This window comes from Cydia splendana, chromosome Z (genome assembly GCF_910591565.1).
Source record: "Cydia splendana chromosome Z, ilCydSple1.2, whole genome shotgun sequence".
Lineage (NCBI taxonomy): Eukaryota > Metazoa > Arthropoda > Insecta > Lepidoptera > Tortricidae > Cydia > Cydia splendana.
In genome coordinates this window covers 2755723-2773961 of record NC_085987.1, presented here as the reverse complement: position 1 = coordinate 2773961, position 18239 = coordinate 2755723, and the positions used below count along the sequence as shown (strand labels likewise).

Genomic DNA, 18239 nt, shown 5'->3' with positions numbered 1-18239 from the left:
CCCAACTTAGCCAGACTAGTTTACATTATAATATTTATAATCCATTTTTAACTCACCTCAGCGGCTCCCGCGTCTCTAAGCAGCTTAATAATCGGTCCAATAGTGTTCCCTCGCACTATAGAGTCGTCAATGAGCACAATGCGTTTGCCGTTGACGTTCTCCGAGAGCGCGCCGAACTTCTTGGCCACGCCTAACTGGCGCAGCCGGGTGGACGGCTGGATGAACGTGCGGCCAACGTAGCGGTTCTTGCATAGGACTTCCATGAACGGAATACCGGACTGGTGGCAGAAAAATTAACATGTTATAGGTTTACGGTTGAAATCAGACAATCCTTTGAACGCCACGATTATGTATATTCTAACTATTGGAATTAATGAAAATTTATTTGTCTTATGCCATTGAGTCTAACTTTTGTACGCGTCTGTGGCCGGTTTTGGCATTTAAAGGGTTAATAAGATATTATAGTTGACTATGGTGTGAAGGCACGAAGCCGGCAAGAAGGATGGAAGTGGAACCTACTCAAGTGTTTGTTTATTTTTCAAAATTGAAGAGAAAAAGGGCGCTATGTATATCAATACATAACTTTGTACATACCTGTCTAGCGTAGCCGTGCGCCGCAGCGGTGCCCGATTCAGGCACGGACGATACGATGTCGGCGTCGACGGGAGACTCTCGGGCCAGCATACGGCCGCACTGCATACGCGCAGAGTACACCATTTGACCTGCCGACGAATTGTTTATTGTATAAGGAGAGCAAACAAACATCTACACATGTGTGTGTGAGGTAAAGTTAAGGTACCAGAATATCATTTTTTGGGTTTGATTGATTTCGGCAGGGGGTTTTCAAACTTATTTTTGAATCTATTTTCATTTGGAAAGCACGAACTTGAATATGCAGAACGCCTGCTGCTTGCTCTGTGGCAAGCCTCCACTGCCATCAGGTCAGCCCTAAAATACTAACCTTCGAACATGGAGTCGGCTCGTGCGAAGTACACATATCGAATATACAGAACGCTTGCTGCTTGTCTGTGGGCCGCTCCACCACGTCCACGGTGCGGACTCCGTGCCGAGACATCTCTACTATCAGGTCATGTATCTCAACCATAGTGTACTAACCTTCGAACATGGAGTCGGCTCTTGCGAAGTAGACATACTCGAATATACAGAACGCCTGCTGCTTGTCCGCGGGCCGCTCCACCACGTCCACGGTGCGAACTCCGTGCCGAGACATCTCTACTGTCAGGTCATGTATCTCAGCCATAGTGTACTAACCTTCGAACATGGAGTCGGCTCTTGCGAAGTACACATACTCGAATATACAGAACGCCTGCTGCTTGTCCGCGGGCCGCTCCACCACGTCCACGGTGCGGACTCCGTGCCGAGACATCTCCACTATCTCGCCGGGGAGCACTTCGCGTACGTATCGGGCGCCTGTCAAATTGTGAATCGTAAAGTGAAAATGTTATGGGAATATCGGAGGAATCAGCCTAGTCCCAAAGCGGTCACGTGACTTCGTTCCCTTTCGTCTTGAGGGGCATCCATTGATTACACGAGGGGGTGTAGCCGAATCTCACTAAATCCAAATATCTGGTAATATAAATGCAAAAGTAATTCTGTCTGTCCTCCCTCTTGTGTCTCACCTCTCAACTTATTTAGATGAAATTTAGCTTACAGTATGTCAAGGAAATCATGCTTCTACACAGACAGAATCGGGGGCAGAAGTTAGTTATATAGTACTTATTAAACTCGATGAAATTTAAAACCTTATCAATCGGAATAGAGTTGCATTTATTATGTTTCGTTATTTTCAACAAAGCAAAATCAACTCTATTTCTTACACTGTAGATTCAATTTTCACTCACCAATAGACAAGAATCCACACGACTCTGACGACACCACCCAACCTTCCGCTTTATCGTCTATGCCGTTCTTTGCACTGCCGTTCATCAAAACTGAAATATAACACATACTTTATACGTAAACACAAACACAGAGGAAATATACATGATACATACACAAATATACCAACAAAAAAGAAAATCTCTCTTTTGCTCCAATGAAGGCTTAATTAGAGTGACAGGGAAAGCTGCCCGCAATTTGCGACGTGGGTGTTCGCAGCAGGCCCTTTACTCGCGACTAAGGGCCAGTTGCACCAACCACATTTCACAGACTGATCAACGTCAACCGGCGCGCCCCGGCGCTTTACTATGAAACTTTCCATACATAATAATTTAACGATACGAACAGTTTGGTGCAACCGACCCTAAGGGTGGTATTCCACCTGTCCAATTTAATTGTCCAATCTCATTGCCTCTCACTCTCTCATGAAGCAAAATGAGAGACAAAATACACGTTGGACAAATGGAATGCCACCCTAATCATAGCAATCATTATGGCACAGGCAAGAATATGCGTCATGTGAATCATGCATTTAGGAGGAGCAACGATACATAGGTTTTGTTAGATTGTAAAAATTCTATATCTTCCACACTGTTAAAAAAAGCAGGTAGAAATCAAAAGGTGTTATGATCCCAAACACATGAGTGTTAGAGTTTGACCAAGATAAGTCTGCAACGATGTTGATAGCACACGCAGTGCAAGTGTCATTCATACGTCATAATTTCATAGAAGTTGGACGTTTAAAATAACACTTGCACTGAGTGTGCTATCAAAATCGTTACAGACTTATCTTGGTGTAACTATTATTAGTCTAGTAAGTTATGTTATTATTCATGCAAAAATGAAAACACGTGCGATGTCACTATAGCAACTGTAATACCAACTGGCAGCCGAAATCAAAATGAAATCCGGAATGCGGTGTTCATGCCCTACTCTGCACTGACTTTGCAAGTTACAGAGTGTAAGGGTGGTAATCCACCTGTCCAATTTTTTTGTCCAATGTGTATTTTGTCTCACATTTTTCTTAATGAGAGTGTGAGACGCAATGACATTAGACCAAGATATTGGACAGATGGAATAACATCCTAAGTGAGATCAAAAACAAATGCCTTTAACCTTTAGAACGCCAAGAACACCGCGTAAAGGCGTCGTAACTAGTCGTGCCCACAGCGCCAGGGATCACTATAGGTGTTATGGCGGACGCCTCAAAGTAACCTTCAGGCTTTCAAGTAAGGTTTACATTAGCTCGCTTGCGCCCGGGACCTTGGTGTGTGAGTGACGTTTTTCTTTATGACGCAATGCGTTCAAAAGGTTAAAAACTTGAAGTTTATAGTGGCGCCACCACACTATGGCGCTGCAGTTAGCTTACACGTCTATAATGACAATGCTATTGTTAATAAAAACACTAACATAATGTTATTGATAATGGAGCATGCTTTACCCTCGTTATGGCGTTCTGATGAGTTTTTGTAGGCATCTGAAAACATTCAAATTGGTCATGACATGCTTGTGATTAGGTACATATTGTGGAAAATTTCGATAACAATGGAAAAGTTCTCGGAAATTTCTGAAAAAATTGAATATTTTCAATTCCCATACAAATATATAAGAAGTTTCCGACATTTTTCCATGTATATTTTTGAAATTTTGGAAACTAACATCAGTGTTTGTGATATGAAAACTCCAGTGAGTGCTGTAATGATAAAAAATAATTTTATTTAGAATTATGTAGAATTTGTTAGGAGTTGGGGTAAATTGCTCCAAAAGGACAATATTTAAATGTGCAACCCCGTGCAACGATATTTTAACGTAACATGCAGACTTGAGACACGGAATGAAACTATTTGAAAACGTAAGACTCTGGTGATGGTTCACGTATTTTTGTATGTATGTATGTTCGCGATAAACTCAAAAAATACTGAACGGATTCTCATGCGATTTTCACCTAACAATAGAATGATTCTTGAGGCTTAGGTGTATAATTTGTTAAGGTTTTGTGCGACCCATGCAATGCCAGGGCGGGTCACTAGTTATATCATAAAATAAACTTACATGAGGAGCCTAGGGGCAGAATCTTGCCGAGGCAGAGCGGCCGGTTGCCGTACGGATCCCTCACGGCGTATATTTTGTCTTTCAGCATTATCACCAGAGAGTAACTGAGGGGCGCCAACCTGAGGACCAAATTCCATTTACATAAATTAATAACTACCGAAATACAGTAAAAGTAAATAAGTATTATTTGTAAGCCTGTTGTGCCCCACTGCTGGGCAAAGGCCTCCCTCTCTTTCTTCCACGCGTCTCGTTCTATGGCAATATTAGGCCAATCTTTCCGAAAGACCAAGATCGTGCCGCCATCGCCTTCGAGGTCTGCCGTGACGCCGCACTATGTTTGGTGCCCACTCGGTAGTTTTCTTGGCCCACAAGTCGTTTGGCATACGGCAGATGTGGCCCAGTCCCATTTAAAAGCGTATACAATATACAAATAGAAAAAAAAATCATGAAAATTAAACATGTTTTCATGATTCTTTTTTATCGGACCAACTTTAACCAAGAAAGGTTTTGGTTGAGTAAGAGATATACCTCATGAGCTGGTTGATCCTAGCCGGCCAGTCCGGGCCGTCGGTCTCGCCCTCAGGGGGGTTGAGGCACAGCGCCTGTGTGATCAGTTCCGAGTCCGAGTGAGTGGAGAGGCCTACGCCTCGGCCAAGTACCTGAGAACAGAGAAATAGATTCATTTGTGACCTAAACCATTTTAAACAAATTAATTAGGTTTGTTTTACGCCCTTATCAGTTATTTTGTTTAATTTATAAAAAAATATTTCCACAGTAGCTAGGAATCTCGATTCCCTCTGTGAGAATATGTTTGTCTGGGGTACGAATTTAACAATGTTATTGTTGGGCTACTATTCGACCACAGATCCACTAACCATCTTCCTAAGACTGGAGCAGTGGACGAGTTCGCCGTAGCACACAACGGCGTGTGCACAACGAACGGTTAGCAGTTCACCTCAGACGCCGCTACATACTCGTACTTACCCCCCGATTTAGAGGCGAGACAGCTTAATAGGGCCCTTTGTACCACTGAGGTACGAGTATCATAGAGAACACATTGGTTTCACTAACTTGTCAACTGCTCCAGTCTTAGGAAGATGGTCCTAAGACTGGAGCAGTTGACAAGTTCGCCGTTGTGTTCTACGGCGAGCGCGGCGTGCGCCGTGTGTACTACGAACGGGTAGCAATTCACCTCAGACGCTGCTACTTTGAGTATTCATCCTCGTAGTCTAGAGGGGACACAGCCCAAAAGGGCCCTTTGTACTACTGAGGGCACTGAGGTATCATAACTATCATAGTTAGAGAACACATTGGTTACACACTATACATTGGTTATACACTAACCATCTTCCTAAGACTGGAGCAGTTGACGAGTTCGCCGTTGTGTGCCACGGCGAGCGCGCCGTGCGCTGTGTGCACTACGAACGGTTGGCAGTTCACCTCCTCAGATGCTGCCGACGTCGAGTATCTATACAAAATGAGAGCTATTTGAAATTTACACGGTCAATTACAGGCTGTAAAATCATTTTATCAGTTCAAAAGAGTCGAATAAATTCTATGTGTAGTTAGATAAAATTTGGCTGGTTTTAAGACCATTCTTCCTCATTATGGGAGGAATAAATACTAAATCACGTATTCCGAAAAAATGCATGTAATTTTCCGTTGAGTTACGAAAATACCATACGTTTTCGTAATTCAGAATAAGTTTTTTATCCGCCTAATTTTACTGAACTCAAACGAAATAGAAATTAGGTAATTAAATAAAAATCATCCCACTTACGCTTTGTCTTCTAGGTATGCATAATTATGAACAAAAAGTTCATATTAAAATATCAATCAATACAGTATCAGCGACATGGATAAAATAAAAATAAACTGCATAAGCTGTGAACTGACCTAGTGTGACCAATACCGAGGTTCCCCTTAAGCTTTTTCATGGCTTCATCGTTGAATATGTTGTTGATGAGCCCCATGCCCTTGTGAGAGTTGAATGTGCGGGCGCTCTTGCCCTCTGACGTCACGATGCCGGCTGATTCCTGGCCTCTTTAAACAGTCAATATATAAGATCAGTTCTTCTTCTTCACACTAGCCTTTTCCCGGCCTAGCGCCAGGGTCAGTATAGAAAGATAGTTTTTCACCGAGGAAGTTTTAGGCTTGGATCTGATAAGGTCCATTAAGCATATTGCATTGTCGTTTAAATTCCGTATTAAAATATTACATATTACCCATTTGGAAGTACAAACATTGGAATGAAACCCGGTTAAGACAATCCCGCTTTCCCGCGAAAGCCGTGTTTTTGGCGTGGTCTCTTCAGAATCTACTTAAGAGAGACTTACATAGGCCTTACTGTAAGTACTTTACAGTCATAGGAAAAGGTGTGCCGCACCTCCGATTTCCGACGGCGCACAGACCTCTTCTTCTTAATAAACTGTCGCTGCAACAATCATCTGTCAAGATACTGTGGCCAATGATGATTGTAAGTATACCAACTAAGTAAATGTACCATCCTCGATGTTACTGACCATAGTGTATTGCAAACTAACCTGTGCTGGAGGGCCACGAGTCCCAAACAGATGACCTGCCCCACGTCGACCTGCGTGGGCCACTCGCCGGTGCCGATGGCGCCGAAAACGCCACATTCGTGTGTAAGTCCTGAGAACAAGTTTACGGTGTTATTGGATATAGCAGTTTCCCATAAATATGTTACGTCTATTAGCGATGATGGTAAATTTTTAGGGTTCCGTAGTCAACTAGGAACCCTTATAGTTTCGCCATGTCCGTCTGTCCGTCCGTCCTCGGCTTTGCTCCATGACCGTTAATGGTAGAAAGCTGCAGTTTGGCATGAATACGTCGCAGGCAAATTGTAATGCAATGCATTCAAGAACTCCAGATTTAATGGACATCCCAGCGTTTTTCATAGTTTCGATGTGCAGCACAAATGGCGCTGTTAATGTCATAAGGTATTTTACATAATGCGGACCGTTTACGATTTGCCTTCGGCATTTTACAATCTTGAAGCCGTTTGTAAATTGACGACGAGTGTTTGTAAACGGCGGATTCTTACAAAATGCCTGCGACAGATACATAATTCATACATGGCAACATAACGGTAAATATAAAACTAAAAAAAATATTGTACCTTTTTATTGTACCTTCATACTAACAAAAGTCCATAGGGGTGATAATAAAATAAACATTAAATAGTGTTCTGAACCCTTTTTATGGCGCCTCCTGTTTGCGGTTTTTAATACAATAGACTCTCTTTAGCTTGAAAACTAAAGACATACATTGTACGAGTACATACATTGAAGTACTTATATGATTAATATGATGTAAACAACTGCCGAGACTTTTTCGATCACTCATAGGTTAATATGCACAATTGAGACCTAATATAAATGAGTCTCGTAAATGAGACCTAATATAAGTCAAGACACAACAGGTATAGTTTAGTCCATTTTACGACAATTCTTACAGTGAGTCGAACTCCCGTGTAACGTTTGGAATACCAACCAGGACTCTTTTGAGCAATAAATCTAAACAAAAGGACACAAGTACAATTAAGTTCATATCTCCATTACATCTTCCTGTTTACAAGGAGCTCTAGACTGCACGCATGCGTGAGGCTATTGATCTAGGTTGCCTAGGATGCAACGGGCTGCATCGATCAGGATTCCAAGGATTGCAAGAATATTCCAATAATTATATTACAGGCTTACTGCAACACAATACAGTATATAACTTTTGCATCGACTTGGCAAGCGACAGAGTGTGGAAGCGTCATAATCCCATATAAATAATCAAGTTCTTATGGCGCTGTTACACTTAGTCGTTGCCCAGTCATGCAGAGTCCGACCACGCCAAGTTTTCATGCCAAAAAGTACGTCAGCGCAAACAACAGATCTAGATTGTCGGAGACTAGACAGATACTAAAAACTACACATCAGACCACTTAGTACGACTTGCTTCGTCGCGCGTGACATATGGACACGCGTGCGACATCGCAAGTCCAACGAACCGTAATAAGGTGATGGTACTAGTGCTCGACATGCTAATGCCCAATAGATGAGACCCTGCTGTCACCTCCATTGACAATGACTTAAGTTTCAAGATGACATGTACTAGGACCGCGTCGAGCACCAGCTTGGTCTAGGTATAATAGGTATATATACCCAGCGCAAGACATAACTAAGCGGCCAGACATGGACAAAGTTTATCGCACCGTTGACTGTCTTTATTTGCCACATGGCGAACTATTATGACGTCAGAACTTCACATGATGAAATTCGCCGAGGTCAGATCAGCTGACGGCCCGCGATAAGCTATGGGACAAATTGGTATTATCTCCTGTCAAGGTCTTATCGACCGGCTGTCTGCCTCGTAACCATGTGGCGATGTTTTGAATAGTTGATATATTATGTAAAACTTGCTCGGAAACAGCGCAAAAACTGTGAAACCCTTTGATCCAATATCAACCTTCGTGCATTCCGAGAAGGTTCACGATGACGCGCCGCACACAATATTTCCCATTGAACTATATACTACGTATAGAACCGGCATAGAGAACTAGTACCGTAAAATGGGGTGAGATGGGACACATCCGAAGTTCAAACCTCAATAAAAGTTTTGATTTATATACTTGAAAAGGTTCCGGTATGTACTTTAGTTATTCAATGATAATCTGTGGTTTCATTTCATAGATTCAACGATAAACACAAAATAGTAGGAAATCCCAGCTCAACCCGTAGTCGGGGTTAGGGATAGGAATTGAGTGAGATGGGACAATTGCTAGAATTGACACAATATTACAATAGCTTGACATCTCAAGAGAATAAAGTATTTACGTAACAATGTGATAATTCTGGTCTAAAAATACCATCTAACCCCTCTCGTAATCCCTACTCAACCCATTTTACGGTATTTTGCGCCATGAGTAGTTGTTTTGACAACAAACCATAGAAGCGGAGCGTGCGTCTTGCGACCTAAACGCGTAAGCGCCATGAATTTTACGACACTTACGACGTTTTGGTCGCGTGGTACAGTTGCGATTGGCTTCACGCCCCTCTAATTAATAATTGGAATTGGTTAATTGGTTATACAGACATAGGTATACCCCTATAACGCAACAATACTGCGTCTAAAGTGCTACCAAAATACGATGTCTGGTAATATGATGTAATTGATGTAATAACATTATCACATATTTCATTTATCAACTAAAATGACTACATATAAAAAACAATCCAGGAACAAATATTCATGCTTATCACACAATTGTTATGTTTTTATTGTGAATAACAAATCCGATGGAATTTGTGTACCTATGGATAACAATTACTGTACAATCTCACTAATCCTGACACAAGGGAGCCGGATTTCGAACCTAACACACCATTTATAAAGCTCATTTTTCAAAAACGCTTTTCATAAACACAATGCACTCAAGTTCGGCGTTGTAAAAGCTACTTTATTGGGAGGATACAAGGTTGGTATTTGTATGAGTTTGTGCAAACTGATAGAGGTCCTAGGTCCGGGCTAACAGGCACGGCGCATGCGACAAGTACATGCACTTTCATCATGAAATGGAATAATTCGATAGGATTTATTTTTATATGGCTGTTGCGACGTAGTTTGAGTACTTGCTTTGAGAGCGTGGGTGGACAGTACAGGTGAAGGCAGTAGGGAAAGTTGATCGTATGTAAATGTACTATTTTCGAACCGGACTGGGCCGGCCACGTCTGTCGCATGCATCCGGATAGGTGGGCTAACATAGCCACCAAGTGGAGCCCGGTAAAGAAGCGTGGGTGGGGTACGCCCAGGCGGAGATGGTGGGACGCCTTTGACACCTTCCTTTAGAACTGGCCGGAAGAAGCACAAAATCGGGAGTTATGGCAAATAAGGGGTAAGGTCTTTGCCCAGCAGTGGGGCACTCAAATAGGCCGAAGAAAGAAGCTGTTTTAACATGATTGACTTTGCATCAATTTTGGCTATCAAATAAATAAATATTTTGCCTATATGTCCTATAATATAGGAAAACTGTCGCTTTTTACTGTTTCGCGTGAGGTAACTCAATTATAAGTTGTGCGCTTGAAATCTAAGCTATCGTGTCATTTTATAGTAGACTACTAATTGACAGAAGTAGGTATTTCGCTTAGATATTTTAGGTCATTTGTCAGGATTGCGGGGGTATTTAGCGAGCGCCAGGGATTTTTATAAACCGCAACCTTTTCGAGGAAAGTAGATAAGATATTGGAGTTGATATTAGGGTGATGTCCGAACTTTTGTCAGGATATTCCATTTATTCATATGGCAGCCCTAGCCAGGAGGGTTTTTCATATTTAGAATATCTTTTGTGTCACGACTGGCCAACCGATCCGCATCCTACCAACCGAAAACTTCCTTACCGCGCTCCTCACTACGGCGACTACTATGATTGATGTACTGCCAACGATTTAATAATAAACAGAGATGATGTATACGCAAGCGTGCCCCCTACGGCATTGAAAATGAAATGAAATGAAAATTCTTTATTTGCATAAAATATGGTATAACAAGGTGTTATTGGAAAAATATTCCCGTACAGAAACATATTTTGCTGGTTAAGCATGCAAATATTATCTTAAAGCTATTAGTCTTCATCTATTTGGTAGGTACATTGTTAACTTAAAACTAATATTTCTACTTAATACTAGGTACCTATTACATATCGAACAACTCACTTACAGAGTAAAACACCTGTTTTTTGAGCCAACGATATAGTTGTGCTTTAAATGGGTTTAGAGGCAGGGGTTTCATGTTTTCCGGAAGGGCATTAAATATTTTCATACATAAATAATAACTATTTTTCATAAAAAGGGAACTATTAGGAATAAAATCTAATACAAGTTTATTGGGATATCTCGTGTTTCTATTGTATACATCTTTGGCCTTTTTGAATAGATCTGGATATTTTTTTACAAAAACTGCTGCCTCGAAAATGTACATGCAAGGTAGTGTCAAAATTTCATGTTTTTCGAATAACGGTTTACATGAATCCCGTTGAGCTATCCCACACATTGCCCTTATACATTTTTTTTGTGCTATAAATGCCCTGTTTATGTCACTGCAGTTACCCCATAAAAGAAGGCCATACCTTAAATTTGACGCAATACATCCGTGATACGCCATCAGGATTGTACTCCAAGCTGAAATGCTACGCAATCTTCTCAAAACATATGCGAATTTGATAAGTTTTTCACACACTGTATCCACTTGGTTTTTCCAATTACAGTTTTTATCAACAGTAATACCTAAAAATTTTGCTGTATCTACTTCATTAATTTGTGATTCATTATAAGTGACGTTGAACTTTTTACCTTTATTTTGTGCGTTATGAAATTGGATGTATTGAGTTTTATTAAGGTTAACCGATAAATTATTGAATTTAAGCCATTCTATTACTGTTTTAATTGTATTATTAATATCAGTATTGTACTGTTCTTCATCTTTACATGTAATTAAAATTGATATATCATCAGCAAAAAGTGTACATTGGTGTTTAGTGATATCTGGCAGGTCATTAATATAAATTAAGAAAAGTAGTGGTCCTAGTACACTACCTTGTGGGACTCCTAGGCTGTTTTCCATGTATGAGGATCTATAACGGATTATAGTTGAGTCTTTAGAGCTTCCTATTTCAACACATTGTCGTCTGTTTGCTAAGTACGATTTAAGCCATTCTAATGTAGGTCCTCTTATCCCAAGATTGTGAAGTTTTTGAATTAATAGCTCATGAGACACAAAATCGAATGCCATAGACATGTCAAAGAACACTACAACTGTTGGCTTCTTTTTATCAATACTTCGAACAACATCGTTTATTAGATTGAACGTAGCAAGTGTGGTGCTTTTATTTTTTTGGAATCCATTCTGTTCTTTTTTAAGTATTTGATATTTTTCTAGAAAAGACATGATACGTGTATGAATAGCCCGTTCAAATATTTTGGAAATAATCGGTATCAGCGTTATTGGTCGATAATTAGTCATTGCGGATTTGTCACCTTTTTTGAACAGTGGTGTGATTATGGATAACTTTAGAGTATCTGGGAAGCAGCCCACTTCAAAGGACAAATTGACTAGATGGGTAATAACAGGCACTAATTCCTCAACACAAGCTTTTAAAATTTTGGTAGATATTCCGTCATAGCCTGTAGAATTTGTGTTTTTGAGTGACTGTATTATGCTTTTTATTTCATTTTGGTTCACAGGGGTTAGGAAAATAGTATTGTTTATATATTTCGAATTAGTGTTTCTTATGGTAGAACTTGTGTTATTACCTGTTCGTTGAATAAAGTAATTATTAAATTCATGTGCTATTTGAGTAGGATTGTCAATACTAATACCGTCTTTATTTATTTCAGTGATATGATTATTTTTAAGGTGTTGATTTGGGTCGTCTTTAATAATCTTCCAACATGCTTTGCTTTTACTCGTAGACTTCTGTATAGAATTGTGATTGTGTAATTTTTGCGAGGCATTTATACAATTAGCTAGTATTTTAGAGTATGACTTGTATTTGAGTCTACTTTCTGGAGTTTTGTCTTTATAATATTGAAATCGTAGGGTGCGTTTGAATTTACAACTTAGTTTAAGACCTCTTGATATCCATTTCTGTGTTTTATGATTGGTTGAGACTTTACACCTGATAAAAGGAAAACAGAGGTCGTAAAACAATCGTATAATGTCGTGAAATGAATTAAAAGCCTCATTCAAGTTTGATGAATTAAGCGTTTCAGAAAAAGTTAACGATTTTAGACACTCGCGGTATTTACGTACGTTACAAGCGCTGTAGTCTCTTTTAGTTATGTATGTTACATTTGGTTGTAGAACTTTTTTCTCGATTGGAATATTTAGGATTTGAGCTGTTTCGTGGTCCGATAGCCCTAACGAAAGAAGTTCACCTTCTGCGTTTTCGATGTTGCTGATAACATGATCTATACATGAATTTGACCGAGTAGGCTTAGAAATGTGACTCTTAAGATTATACAATTTTATACGATCGTCGAGTTGAGTGGATATTTTTTTTTTTATAATTGTGTTTATGTTAAAGTCCCCGGTCAACACTATATTTTTATCTTTTTTTCTGGTTAAGTGGGTTAAAATTTCGTCCAGTTCTTCAAAGAATATATTAAAATCTGAGTTTGGGGTACGGTACAGGGCAATTATGATTAGTTTACTGTGGGTTATCTCGATTGCACAACATTCAAAACTATTTTCACGTGCATGATTATTGATAAACGATAATTCTCTAAATTCTAGTCCTATTTTGGTCAGAATACAAACACCCCCCCTGTTTTTTTTCCTTGAAAAATTAGAGGCTAATTTATAACCTTTTAACCTAATATTAGATTCACATCCTTTTTTTACAAATGTTTCCGAAAAACAAATTACATCGGGGTCTTTCCCCTCATCTCGCATCTCAGACAAGGTTATTTCTAGTATTTCGCGTTTCTGTAATATACTGGCAATGTTTTGATGAAGTAATACAAAATTTGCACGCTGATCTTTAGGAACGAAAAAAATCATTGTTGCATAGGGTCGTTGCGCTAGTTTTCGTCCGGCTCTAGTTTTCTTGCACTTGACGAAATCTGAATATAAACCTTCATTGCTACACAAATTTGGACTTATTGCAAACCTTAATATACAAACAATTTATCAATCTACATAAAAATTATAGTTCGCAAGTAGCAAATTAAATATGAAATGTTTTATTTGCTAATTCGTCAAGTGGATGGAAACTGACACTGGACGGTACACTGACGCAATTACCCTATAGACACTTTACCAAAACACGTCACATCCAACACGACACTTCCATCTACTTACAGCCTATCAATACTGCATCAAAATGCATTATCATTCACTGATCATTTGTAAACCGTATCTCAATGCAATAAGATTCACTGATGGTTAGAATTTTAAATCATGCTCAGCCACCCTCGTCACCCAGGCAACACGCCTCTGAGCTATTTTATTTATGTACGTAAATAGATTCTGTACTGTACCTAAATGTATTGATTACAACTCACCTGAGTCGAACAAAGTCCTACATCGAATTGACAAAATATGTACGGTTGAGTTCACAAAACATCTTTAAAAGCTAATAACGTTCCAAAAATATATTTACACGGCCTTATTGTCAGTGTCTTTAGTTCGTATCTCAAGAGTATCTTCACCTTGCATAATATAGCTAAGGGTTAATAACAAAACCTGTACTTGTATAGGCCTCTTGTATTGAAAAGATTTAACACATTAATTCGCATATTATGCCAAAGTAAAAAGAACAACAATGTGTAATTCGCAATGCAGTCTACAGAAGTTTTAAAACTTTTACAACATCTTAACAGTAAACTACTTATATCTAATTAGATTTTTATCTTTTGGTACAATCTAGCGGCCGTTAGCGGCCGCTATGGAGCTTAAAAGTGGTCACGTTTTTTTATTTGTAGTCTGCTTCTTTTACACTCATGAAATGTTCATAGGCTTCCCTTTTACACACATCAACTATCTGTTAAGCGTACATACCTAAGCGTCATTCTAAATATTTCATTTCATTGAATTTCCAAACGTCCCGCTTGGCGCGCAGTTAAAATCCCTTACAAAATGAGACTTAACGCAAACGCGTACGTCACGCTATCCAATGAAATTTACACTAGGGGTTCTGTTTCTGTGTTAAAAGGTACATAAGTACCTATAGTGTGACGTTGTCCCGGTCTTAAACGTCGTAAGCGCCGCTTCATCGTCATTCATACAAGACCAATCGCTTTTGAAAGGGCAATGTAACACTAGACCGACCTAGATGTTCGCCGACCTTAATGGGCACTGGATTTGGTTCCTTCGACATAGTAGTTATATATCTATATATAGGTACAAATAGTAGGTAAGATAGTATTTCGTACCTATCAATAGGCGAACTCTATACGCAAGATCCATATTGTCATCCGTCAATATAAAGTGTCGGATTACGATATTTATTGACGTGTAGGGTAGTGTATTTACGGATCACAATATTTCGCTGGATTTCTGGAAATGCTTGTGATCTGATCCTAGATCCTGGATCGTGATATTTATCTTGCGTGTAGTGTCGCGTTTGATATTTATCGCGTCAGTAATTTTTCTCTGTCTAGAGTCCATCACGCGTGCCTCGTACAAAGAACGCTTCAGTACTGACGCGATCCGTATTGATAGTGTAGGGTGTGCTGTGATCCGGCACAAGATACATAAGTAAATATCATGATAATTATCACAATATTTATTGACGTGTAGGGTTCGCCATAAAGAACAACATAAAACGATACTGCACTATACTACAGAAGTTTCTGTAGTCTATGGTTTCTTTCTGCCTATAGAACTCCATAATCATAATACAGTTTGGCAAGCCATTTCCGTCGTTAGAAAAAGGCAGCAAATTAAAAAAAATGCAGGCGCGAAGGATTGGCCTCCCGTAGAAAATTATTTACCGTAGAAAATTATAATTTCGCGCCTTTTCTACTCACAAAGTGGGTTTGCCAGAGCATATTTGTCTTTTTTTTTATTGAACTCCCGGCAGCTTGCCTGTCACATAGATCCTATTCGATTGCATCACCATTTGCATTGAGCTTTGCGCATTTAACCTTATGAATAAAAAAAAACTTACCAGATTCGACGGCACCCCTGCCATGCCTCTTGCTTTTAATAGTGACCTCTCCCTCGCACTGGCAGTTGTCTGCTAGCCTCTCTTCACACGATCCCTTTGGACCGTCCATGGTTCTGCAACAAATTTAAAAAAAAGTCAGCAAGTAGGACATAAGTTTTTTAGCAAAATTCTGTGTAAGGGTACGAAAATGTGAAGAAAGCAAATGTTTTTCACTTCTTAAAAGCTTCATGTGTACTTTACGTAAATATAAATTAAGCTTCATTCAGTAAAACTCCTTTATCCACATTCTTTTAGTTCCTTAAGTTTTTTTTTAGTTTTGTTACACTCCTAATAGTATAGAGACTAAGAGCAGCATAAAAATACAGATTCACCTTCCAAAAACCTCTTGTATTATTTAATTTGTACAACCAAAATTATTAAAAAAAAAAAACACTGCACATAAACTGTCAGTTCCACACACGTCCACCAACTTCCGCTTTAAAAACAAAAGCGCGTTCGCAATTCAAAATTCCAAGATGACGGGCTGACGTCAAGATGGATAGTGAAAACAAGACTCGTGCGTTGTGTTTTATATGCGTAATGTGTTGATTTGGAGACCTTATTCGACGTCATTGATAAACAGTACTTCAACGTAATTTTTATGATCCAGTTAAGAGGCGTCAGTGGCCGTTGGGTACCCTTGTATTGTATTTTGGGGTCTCTTAACTACATACCCAAAAGAGGTACTGTTAACCGGGGTGGATAGGGACAGCGGGGTGAATAGGGATCAAGAACCGGAAATGAAATATATCAAAGAAATGCCATCTGACCTTCCAATCCAGGGGGGAAACTGTTTATCGGTGTTAGTCCAGTTTCCTCGCGATGGTTTCAACCACCAAAAAAGCAACTGGATATCGAGCGATAGCCGGAGTGAAATCAGTCCAGTTTAAGGGCCAGTTGCACCAACCACAGTTAACAGACTGATCAACGTCACGCAGCAGAGATCTATGAAACTTCCCATACAATAACATTTAGCGAACGCTTTAACGGTTACAGACGGTTTGGTGCAACCGATCCTTAGAGACGCAGTATTTTAATATGGATATAATAACCTCTTGTCTGTGTAAGATAAGGATCCTGACCAAAGGTTTACCCCCATATTCATAAACGCGCTACAAACCTCAATTAGCTAATCAATCAATATATATTTACTTATGTATTTGTAAGAAAGGGATAAAACATATTTTAACTAAATCAGGCCCGTACAGTTTTAAGAATAAGTCAGTTGTTTTTTTTTTTTCGAGAATAATTTTTTTTGCTCTATAATACGCTTGGAACGCAGTAGAAAACGCTGACTTAGACTACCAGAAACCTTTTACGTCATCGTATTTCTGTGAAGTGAACAACAAACTGTTCAATAAGCATTTATAGCGCTGATGCCAAAAATGCGACAAGCAATATCATAAACGTTGGTATTATAGGGTTATTGCGTCAGTTTACCGTCCAGTGCCTGTTTCCGTCTACTTGCCTTAGTTGCCACAAAGAATTGTGTAGGTATAATTTAATATATGCCTACAGCCCCTGCTACACGGCAGCCGACAAGCCCCCAAACCGCGTGGCCTTGGTCTGTCCCGGACCGTGTAGACAGTTGTTACCAACAAAATTTCGTTTGACCTCCGGACGCCCTTGGCATGCGAGCGCGCGCCAGCGACCGCGGTCTGAGCGGTCGGTCCGGAACCGTGTAGCCGCTCGACGCCGACCGCACTAGGCCATTTCGCTTGAAGGACGCGCCGTGTGCGCTCGTGTGGTTAATAGCCATGCCATGGGTACTCAGTAGCATTTCTAATAATTCATCAAATACTTTCCTCTTCATTCTCAGAAAAATATGTATGTCCCCGTAGCGTAGTCCAGCGAATTCATTAAGTTGAAATGACTCAACAAATGCCGTTTTTTGAGCCAGCGTTTCATTCATATACCCTTTTCTTTTTTTTTAACTTTTTATTAACTTGCAATATACCTAATGTAAGTATGTAAACATGTTTTTACGGGTCAAATCTTGCAAGTTAAATTAGACCCACTTTCTAGTTTCCGATGGAGCTGAAAATTTGCATACATATATAAGTCGGGTGACAATGCATTATTATGGTACCATAGAGCTGATCTGATGATGGAGACAGGAGGTGGCCATAGGAACCCTGTGATAGAACAACGCGACCTAATTGTGTTTGAGGTTTTTAGAATTGTCTCGACGAGTATTAGATGCCTCTGGAAAGAAAAGTACAGTCAGCGATAAAAGCTTGTACCAAATATGATTTTTTTGCCAAAAACTTATTTTTTTGTCATTGCACTAGTATGAGTAGGTAGGTTAATATGAAATTTGGCGCCCCGGCCAATAAGTTTTGCCGCCCCAGAAGTGAAGGAAGAAAAACAAAATGCAATCCGCCAGGGGTGGCATACGCCGCCCTTAGGGCCATACGCCACTGAGTAGGTACTAATGCCACGCCAACTTTCTGAAAGGTTAGGGGCCATTTTGTGCGCTTGCAATACGTGTTGTCCGTCCGCGAGTTCTGAACACACTGTGGTTTGCCACCGTCTAGCCAGACAACTCAGACGGACCCACACACCAAGGACAGAC

At 39.9% G+C, this 18239-nt stretch overlaps 1 protein-coding gene across 3 annotated transcripts in view; it reads right to left on the bottom strand.

Annotated features, from left to right (window-relative positions):
- The window catches only part of LOC134804620 (amidophosphoribosyltransferase-like), a 28122-nt gene that overhangs the window by 3688 nt on the left and 6195 nt on the right, over nucleotides 1-18239 (bottom strand). For 2 of the 3 annotated variants that reach the window (XM_063777722.1, XM_063777724.1), the window contains exons 2-12: nucleotides 15626-15738; nucleotides 6495-6603; nucleotides 5848-5994; nucleotides 5296-5419; nucleotides 4480-4610; nucleotides 3952-4070; nucleotides 3341-3376; nucleotides 1863-1952; nucleotides 1273-1431; nucleotides 595-722; nucleotides 57-278 (exon numbers count right to left, since the gene is read on the bottom strand). In XM_063777722.1, coding sequence (XP_063633792.1) covers nucleotides 57-278; nucleotides 595-722; nucleotides 1273-1431; nucleotides 1863-1952; nucleotides 3341-3376; nucleotides 3952-4070; nucleotides 4480-4610; nucleotides 5296-5419; nucleotides 5848-5994; nucleotides 6495-6603; nucleotides 15626-15734 — 1374 coding nt within the window. In that variant the 5' untranslated portion in view covers nucleotides 15735-15738. The remainder of the gene's footprint in view (nucleotides 1-56; nucleotides 279-594; nucleotides 723-1272; nucleotides 1432-1862; nucleotides 1953-3340; nucleotides 3377-3951; nucleotides 4071-4479; nucleotides 4611-5295; nucleotides 5420-5847; nucleotides 5995-6494; nucleotides 6604-15625; nucleotides 15739-18239) is intronic. The other variant, XM_063777725.1, reaches the window with a different exon arrangement.